This window comes from Babylonia areolata, chromosome 1, assembly GCF_041734735.1.
Source record: "Babylonia areolata isolate BAREFJ2019XMU chromosome 1, ASM4173473v1, whole genome shotgun sequence".
Classification (NCBI taxonomy): Eukaryota; Metazoa; Mollusca; class Gastropoda; order Neogastropoda; family Buccinidae; genus Babylonia; species Babylonia areolata.
In genome coordinates this window covers 31164641-31174442 of record NC_134876.1, presented here as the reverse complement: position 1 = coordinate 31174442, position 9802 = coordinate 31164641, and the positions used below count along the sequence as shown (strand labels likewise).

At 36.7% G+C, this 9802-nt stretch overlaps 1 protein-coding gene across 3 annotated transcripts in view; it reads left to right on the top strand.

Annotated features, from left to right (window-relative positions):
- The first annotated feature begins 113 nt into the window (after window positions 1-113).
- Window positions 114-9802, top strand: part of LOC143281697 (epsin-2-like) — a 30542-nt gene continuing 20853 nt past the window's right edge. For 2 of the 3 annotated variants that reach the window (XM_076586972.1, XM_076586954.1), the window contains exons 1-5: window positions 114-198; window positions 625-1277; window positions 4193-4283; window positions 6510-6712; window positions 7936-7962. In XM_076586972.1, the coding sequence (XP_076443087.1) occupies window positions 765-1277; window positions 4193-4283; window positions 6510-6712; window positions 7936-7962 (834 nt within the window). In that variant the 5' untranslated portion in view covers window positions 114-198; window positions 625-764. The remainder of the gene's footprint in view (window positions 199-624; window positions 1278-4192; window positions 4284-6509; window positions 6713-7935; window positions 7963-9802) is intronic. The other variant, XM_076586964.1, reaches the window with a different exon arrangement.

Genomic DNA, 9802 nt, shown 5'->3' with positions numbered 1-9802 from the left:
CATATGAAAACACACCTACCGTTATAAGCGTTTTATCTAAAAAGCAAAGTTGTTTCAAATTTCTTAAAAACTAGAACATGCTGGTCCATTTTTGTTTCAAAATAGCTTTGTTCTTACATTTTACTCCCTCTGATTAGCTGACAGGAAGTATTACGTTCGCCATTTTACAGAAGAGGTTCTGCGGAAGGAGGACGAGCTGTATGTTTTGTTTAGTTTCAGGTTCTCTTTTCTGTGAAATTTTAATGTTGTATGAGGTTAGGATTGGTTTAATCCATGACATATTTGCCCAGAACTATTCAGATTTCATTTGTTCAATAAGTATTTTTGTTTAATTAACGAATGTATACGTTTATTTTAAATGACATTTTGTTTCATGAAACTGTTAGGTTCACATTCTCATAGATCAGGATCTGCAGGAATGGATTGAGTAATCTGTTTGTGTCATGAATGACGACATTTGACGATATTTTCATGTGTTATTGACAGGTAAAATTTGGACCCACTGTTGAAATACATCGAGGTGTAGGAACAAGATTTTGTCTACATTATTTTTTATGAAGTTAAAAGTTGTGCATTATTTTGATTTTGAATTGTTTACATCCATTGTGTTATTTATATTTTCAGAACTGCCAAGACAGCATACACAGATTGAATCTAAAGAATTCTCAGCGATTATTGGGAAGTGCCATTATTGGATGGAATTTGTGGTGTAGTCTTAGAGGTGCCGAACTTTTTGACATACAACAAAACAAAAAGAAGTAAAAATGCCGACGATTCGTAGAACGCTGAAGAATGTGGTGAAAAACTATTCTGATGCCCAAGTAAAGGTTCGGGAGGCAACTTCAAATGACCCATGGGGACCGTCAAGTACACTTATGTCTGAGGTGGCAGACCTAACATTCAACGTTGTGGCCTTCACAGAGATCATGCAAATGATTTGGAAACGATTGAATGATGATGGTAAACATTGGCGTCATGTATACAAGTCTCTGGTGCTTCTGGACTATATTATAAAAACAGGCAGTGAAAAGGTGGCCCAACAGTGCAAGGAAAATTTCCATGCCATCAAAACACTCACCTCTTTTCAACACATAGATGTTGACAACAAAGATCAAGGTATGAATGTCCGTGAAAAGGCAAAACAGCTTGTTTCTTTGCTGTCTGATGATGAGCGTCTGAAGAATGAACGTGCAAAGGCACTAAAAGCAAAGGAACGTTTCGCACAAAATGCAATGGGTGTTGGGAGTTCTGGACCTGGGCCTGTTCCAAGTGGCAGGGTGAGTGGAATTGATTTGTTGATTGGCTTTCGTTTCAGTGAGTTAACATAAGTTGAATTTCTTATTTCAAATTTTTTACTTCATTATGGCTCATTTGTTACTTCTAATTGGATCACATCAGACATTGTTGTTTTTCTTATTTGTGATTTTATAGTTTTGGGGTTTTTTTTGGCAAAGGCTCATTAAAGTGATTTTATAGTTTTGGGGGTTTGGGTTTTTTTTTTAGTCAAACAGATTTACTGCATAATTCTTATCAAACAAATTGCTGCCATGACATATGAGATAGATCAAAAGTGTATTCATATGAATAAATTAATTGTCAAGTGAACTGATTGAAATTTTATGAGGTACAGTGACATTTGCAGAATCAGATTGTAAGTGCACATTATTTCACGATTGATTTGAATGCCATACGTTTTCAGTAACTGATTAAGGAAAATAACATGGTGATCGCAAAGACTCATTAAAGTGATCCAGGGAAACTGGTCGCACAGTCGCACATTGCATACATTTTCAGTATGTGTGGATGTACACACAGATAAACAGTAGCATGTACATTGGTGATAATTTAAGTATTTTAAAATTGTTTACACGATTGAAAGGTTCATTTTTCTGTTGGACCAAGAGACCCTCTGTGGCTAAAGCCTATGCTGTTGAGCATGTGGCACCAGCAGATACTTGTGTCTGAGTGGTAGAGTTATCAATCAAGTATTTAGGGGTCATCAGTCAAGTGTCAGAGCAAGGAAGTTAAGATATGTTCAGCTTGAGCAGTTATAATACAGGTTTAGTAAGCCATGTGTGTGTTGTTGTTTTTGTAAGTTCTATTTTATCAGTAGTACTTCAAGTTGAAGTTTTGAGACAAAGTGAGAATTGTATTAGAGACAAACACAAGTACTGACAGTTGCTGTGGTATGTCAAGCAGTCAACCAGTATGCTAATCAAACCAGTAATGAGACCATTTTAAATTTAATTCAGTGTATTAGCTGTATGCATGAACAGATATTGAGATGTATACATGTATCATTCTATGTAGTTAACACTGTGAACACACACACATACACTCTCTCTCTCTCTCTCTCTCTCTCTCTCTCTCTCTCTCTCTCTCTCACACACACACACACACACACACACACACACACACACACACACACACACACACAGAACTGTGTTGGGAATACATATAATGTGTCATTGAATCAGTGAGTTCAAGAATTTATTATATATTTCACCCCCGAAAACGGAGCATGACTGCCTACATGGCGGGACAGAAATGGTCATACACGTATAAGCCCACTTTGTACGTGTGTACATACGAGTGAACTTAGGAGTTACAGCCCACAAAGAAGAAGAAGATTATTTATTTCTATTATAGTTATACTATTTATACTGATATTCTTATTAGATTCCATTTAGTGCACTTTTTGCATTATTTACAATATTATTAGTTTTACTTTATTTTAGAATTGACATTTATAGCACAACTGTTACAAGTAAAAAATATTCAAACAAGTGTAATGTTTATGTTGTAATGTTTCCTTGAGTCCAGTTGCATCCATTTGAATTATATGCCTACGCTTTTATAAATGAAGAAACATATTCAGTAAACTTGGAATTTAGGCATTTCACTTTCAGTTGATGATCAAATGAACAACTGAATTTGCAGAATCTGATTAAAAAAAAAAATAATAAAGATTTCAAAGAATGAATATTTTATTTGTCTTTGAATTTTTTTTTTTTTTTTTTTTTTTTTTTTTATAATCTGTGTACATATTTTTGAAAATTACCTTAATGGCATCATATGGAAGAAGATTACCTTAGTTAAACAGGTGTAATAACTGATATCTGTGCATGAGCTTGTGGGAAGTGTGTGTGTAGGTGAGAAATGTGTTTGTGGCATGAGTGTGTGCAGGGCTCGGCACTTTTTTTTCCCACTTGCCCAGTCAGGCAAGTCATTGGAAAATTCACTTGCCTCTTTCAGAAACTTGAAGTTACACACATGATATGTGCATGCACACACACACACACACACACACACACACACACACACACACACACACACACACACACACAGAGAGAGAAAGAAGCAGTCAGTCCCTTTTCTTTAAGTTTAACTGATGTTTGTTTCATTGTGTTTCACAAAAGATAACTGTTGCTTTGAACAGCTAAAACAAGTTTTCTCTCTCACTTTATAAACACTGCCTTTGGCATTTTTTCACAGTTGACTGTTAGCCATGGAAATTCTTTCAGCCATTTCAGCTGAAAACTGCGTTCTCTCACCTCTTCGTAGAGTCTTCTGCTTCTGTGTCATTTCAGTTTTGTCTCTTCATCCACAGAGATCGATTGTTTCATGCTCATGGAAACTTTAAAAAAAAAAAAAAATTTTAAGCGCAACAGCATGAGAGTCATTGTGTTGTGATTTTGAGTTGTGATGTAATGGGTGGAAGACAAACAATGCTGTAAGAAAAATTACCATTGGTTCTCAAGAAAAGCAACCGATGGCAAATCACCATTTGGAACTGCATGATATCTCTCTTTTTCTGGTGATCACTTGTCAGGCACAAAACATCTGCTAGATGAAGAGTCTGACAATTGGTATCTGGAGCATGATGGATGTTTTTTGTTTTAAAAATATAACTTGCCCAGTCCGGCAAGTTCGGTAAGGACATTACTTGGCCCACACAATGATCTACTTGCCACGGGCAGTCGGGTAACCATTAATGTCTAGACCTGGTGTGTAATATTTCATGTGCTTGTATGTGCTGGATGTATCATTGTATGCACACATGTGCAAAAAAAATGGCACTCTTGTTACTGCAGAAGTATTTAACAGCACAATACTGTCAGTTTTGGGGTTTTTTTTTATGCCAGTGTTCACATTTGTATTATCAGTTAATCCATTGCCAATGTCATTTCAGCTGCGCATGGACAGAGCTAGTCCAACAATGCAGTCGAGCTCTGGAGGCTATTCAGACCCATATGGTGGTGCTATGGCAGGATATAATGACTGTACGTATGCTCTATTATAATACACACGTGCACTTGCACACATACACATCTTCACATACACATATGTATTGCACACTTGTTAGATCAGATTTTTTGTTCTTGAGAACACCTTCACTTCATTTAAAATCAGTTCTGATTGTGATACCTCATGCCTTTAACATGATATTGTGAATGGGATTTTGTTGTTGATATAGACTATAGAGCTTGAAGTTGCGCCAGTACTCGAGTACCGAGTTGGATGCTAAGTAGGTCAGTGTTCTCACTTTTGACTTAACCAATAAAGTGCCTATAAGATGTCAACTGACGTCCTGCAAAGAGTATTGCCATAGTGCCTATAAGACGTCCACTGATGTCCTTCATATGTTCCAATTTTTCCTTTATTGGAGTTTGGTTCAGTTCACATAAACAGGCTCTGAACAGTTAGTTTGATGTGTCTGGATTATAAAAAATACTATTTAAATGAACATACAACAGGTAGAAGACACCTTTCTACTCAGAAATAATTTGTTAACTGACCACGTGATACACGCATGGAAAAGGGGGTTGCATCATGTGCGAAAAAAGGCATTGAAAACTGTCCATTGAAGCAAATAGTCACACTCACAGTCAGCAGATTTAAACAATTTTGAAAGCTCTGCTTGTGATCATGGACAGCTTTCTCGATGGAGAAGGATCTCTCTTGTCTGACTGGTTTGAAAACGAAGGTGATTGACAATGACAGTGATGAAACTGACAGCCCATTTGATGGTAATTCAGTCCGTCCATCCAATCAGACAGCGTTTTTGAACAAGTGGCTATGACTGACAGAATAAGTGCAGTGAGTTTTGGAGAAGGGGAGGAGAAGGAAAAGAGTGATGTGAGACGATAGGTCGAATGCCAGCCAGAGGTCATCAAGGGGGCATGGCTTTTGGGAAGAGTCTACTCACGTTACAATGCAGACTATAGGAAATCGACAACCACCAATGCTCCACGATTTTCATAAAACACAGGGTTGAGCCTGCACTGGATGTGAAACACTTGCTTTTTGTTTTTTACGCTTTTTTTCCCCCGCTGAATCAGCTGGATGACTTGTTTGAAGAGATGGCAAGCCAGATGCACAGCAGACACTTTAATTGGCCCACATGCAACTTAAAAGGAGTGAATGTCATCAAAGAACTTCACCCTCTCACTTACAAATGCTCTTTGCTGTCAAAAAGCTTGCCAGCTCAGTTTCTGAGACGGTGATTGACCTTTTACATTGACTGTACCCACATTTGTCATTGCTGGGACAGTGATTTACTTACATGTCTGCATGAGCTGTGATTTATTTCTTATAAACATATAGCCTGTTTTAATTTCTTCAACAGGTATAATCTGACAATAGGCATGCTATTTCTAGCTGTATTTTGTTTCTTTCCTCTATGGATGTCATTATGTAGAGGTGGAAATAGACTTTTTTGTTGCACAAAAATTATTATCTTGACTTGACATGCCTGAACAGTTATCTATAACCAACCAGATTGGGGGAAAAAAAGCCCAGAAGGAGAATCTACACTCATTTTCCTTCACAAAAACATTTACTTTCCTTCTGTATCGCCCACAGCTTTTGTGCTAGAATTTTTTTGTGATTTATTACTCCCCCATCCTCAAAATTCCCTGGCAAGGGGAGAGCACTTTTTTTTGTTGTTGTTGTTTACAAATTTCTCTGGCACTGAACTGGTAAGTTGTTGAAAATGCTGGTTTGAACCTGGATGCAGTTAAACTTTTTTTTTTCTTTTTCTGTAAAAGACTGAAACAGTGTGTCGGGTGAAGAAGAGTTTTTGGGATCGTGATGGGAAGGTGGGATGCGTGACCACATTAGAGTTAGGTTTATATATATATATATATACACACATCTGTATAATATATATATATATATATATATATAGGTTTTAATGTAGTCAGTTAATTGAAAATTGAATTCATTTTTATAAGTCAAACACATTTTGTGTGTACTGTTAGGGCTATAAGGCATTATTTAAACATAAAGCACACATGCACAGGTACATACTCTATGTATGTAAATTCGTGCACGTATGCGCGCGCGCGCACACACACACACACACACACACACACACAAAAAGCATAGAAACAAAGATTAATTTTAGGTGTGACAATGAATTTATCCATTTACCATATATGTGGCATTAAAATATTAAGAAAAGGGTTTCTGGTAAGTTTGTTGCCTTTTTTGTTTTTGTCTCTTAGCCTCCCCGGGAAGTGGCAGTGGTGGCACATCGTCAGAAATGGAAAATGCTCGGCCATCCTCTGCAGGGGAAGAAGAGCTTCAGCTTCAGCTGGCCCTGGCCATGAGCAAGGAAGAGCATGATGAGGAAGTTCGAAGGATAAAGTCAGACGAGATGAAACTCCAAATGGCTCTGGAACAGAGCAGGAAAACTGTAGTTGATGAGGTTTGTGTTGTTATTTTTGTCCTGCTGTGAAATGCGATGGTGTATATGTTTGAACTAGTACTTTTCTTTGCCTTGTTGTGAATTTTATGTGTGTGTGGATTCCTTTCAATATTGGAGATTCTGGCTTTCTAGGTTGCTGTGTTGCTGCTGATCTGAACTGATATTCATATTCTTAACTGTTGTTACATGTAAGTTTCCTTTCTGAGAGACTTGTATTTCCATTTTAAATAATTACTGCAGAGACATCTTATTTTATAGATCTTTTTGATAACCAGAGGCTTTCATCTTAACTGTGTTATACCATTTTTGACCTGAAGTAAGTCGTCAGAATTCCAGTTATTTAAAAATAATTAAGATATTCTGTGAATTTGTGTTGTGTGAGTGAGAGAATGTGTGTGTGTGCACGTGTGTATGTGTGTTGCGCTTGTGTGCATGCTTAGTATGGGATCTGTTTGAATGGAACCTGCTTTGAAAATATTCTAGTTTGTGTTTTAGCTATCCATGTAATAGTAAATAAGGGTGGTATCTTTTTTTCTGCATGGCTTCCTCCCTTTTTTGTTTTTCATATTATCTTGTCATAATTTTGTCACTTTATATACTGTGAAGGCATGCATAATTTTGCTCAGCATTTCTTGTCCTGCAGACTGTTATGATCAGTGATGGCGGTTATGAGTTGTTTTGTGGCAGAGATGGCATTGCCAACAAGTTGGCATCACCAGCAAGATGTCAAAACAATGTTTCTGTTACAAGATGATACATCAGATATTGGTACTGTTGCCACAACTACAACTAGTACTAGTGTACTGATATTACCATATGAAAATCATCTCTAATTCTTGTTCTCTTAAGTGTCTGTTGTCTTATTCAAGTTATTGAAAACAGTGTTTTTACTGTCGGCATTACTGGGACTGCTGCTGCTGCTTTTGTTCTGAAACCTTCAAGCTGAGGGTGTTCTGGAAGTTAACTAATATGTTGTGTGAGGCCATAGGCATTCATCTTTTTCTGGTGCCTTTTTGTGTTGGAGAGAAGGGAGTTTGGGGGCAGGGTTTGATTAGCACATTCAGATTTTTATCTCTGCTCAGGAGAAGTTGCACATGTATGTCTTTTCTCTATTTTTTATGTGAGTATAGGAGTTTGTTCTTGTTTTGATTGCTCTTTGTTTGCCAGTGTTCAACTGATCAACTGATATAATTTTATTTTGTTGGTATTTGTTTCGGCTCTAGGAGAGAAAAAGGCAACAAGTTCACCATGTAAGCGTAACCTGAGTTTTGTGTCGCATGGCACTGTCCTGTGTTGGTTTGTACAGCAGTTGTTTCCAGCAATGTATTTGCTTTTTTTTTCTTTTTTTTTCCCCTCAACTGTGTTTGTCATATGTTCGCAATGTAGACTAAGGTCCATAACTCTTCAGAGTGAAACCTGACCTTTACCCAGCCCTAACCTCCATAACTCACTTGTGCATCAGTCCAAGTTTCTTTTTACTTTTTAACTTGTCTTCTCCCTCAGTCTCTGTCACTCTTGTAAGGTGATTGTGCTGTGAAAGGTTATATTTTTTTGTTTTTTATTGTTGTTAGAGTGTAAAATTTTGTGTGAATTACTCAGTAGCAAAGTTAGTTTCACTTGTGTGTACACACCACCTTCTCCCCAGCCTTCTTGACTCAGGATCAGCCCTCATCTCCCACTCCCTCATTCTTCCCCCTCACCCATATGCTCTGTCTATTTCCTTGCTCACCCTTTCCCTCCCCACCCCTCCCCCGCCCCTTGAACCCCACACTCTCTCTCTCTTTTCTTGCTTGGTCATTTTCTTATGCAAACAGTTTGTTTGGAAATAAGTAAAATAATTAAGGATCTATGTACCTGTTTTGTTTTGTTTTTAACATGAAGCTCAGAATTTTTTTGGTTTTAAATTACTGAGATGTTACACAAGTATTGTAGTACACTGGTAATGTTGTGACTGCCTCAGTGTCTGCATGCATGCAGAATGGTGTCAATGAAAATTAATAAGTCTGGTGTCTAATACAGTCTGTATAAGTGCATTACTGTCAGTATATGATACTGGTACTACACTTGACATTTGTTTTCAGATCGCTGCATATAATTTCTTTATTTTTCAGACTCTACTCAGATAGATTGAAAGAGTGTTGTGTATAATTTTTTTTGTTTTGTTTTTCCTGGCAGGATCATGGTTATTTAGTTTTCTTCATTCTTTTGTCCATGAAAGGTTTTTCATTCTGCTAATTAAGAAATGTTTTTTAGTCAAATGAAAGATTTATATGCAAAGATGCTGCAGAGTAAGTGATGAGCAACATGCAATAATAAGTGACTGAAAGAACTGCATTGACATTAGAATCTATTGAAAATAAATTGTTAGAAAATTGATCTTTGTCAGTTTTCAAGAGGGAAAACTATCCTTTTGTGTAAGAGGTGATTTGGTATAATTTTTATTTGTAGTTCTGATATCATTCAGACTAGTACTACTACTAAACCGACTGTCTCTATTAAAAATATTTTGAGGTTTTTGTGTGTGTGCGTGTAAGAGTAAGATTTTCTGGACACAATTCATTATACAGTTAGATTAGACTGTTTTGTTGTGTACAGAGAGGAAGAGAAGTGGTTCTGTATAGTGGTTTGGGGAAAATAAGAGGGTGGGTGTCAAGTATTGACTATTCCAGACATGTGACTTAAGCATCTACACTAACCTGTTTTTTTAAGAAAATGTTCAATATATTGCTGGCTCTTGTCATTTTGTCAGTTTAGATGCAGTTTGTAATTGGTATGTGGAGAGAGTATGCACTGTTTTTTGCATGTTAGTTTGATAATTGATGTGGAGTGTATTATATTGAGCACATTGGTATTCGATTTAACCTGCAGTATTCCTTTTCAGAAACAAAGTTGAAAGGAGCCAACAGATCAGATAATGTTATTTCATTTTCTTTCTCTTTAGTTTTTATCATCTTATATGTGTATGTATTGTATTGACATATACATCGTCAAATTATATTCTGCTCCATTTCCAAATTTTGACTTTATGTACATTTATACTTTTGTTTGAGTACTGTTAATCTCGTATGCTAAAGCTGCTGAACTAAACAG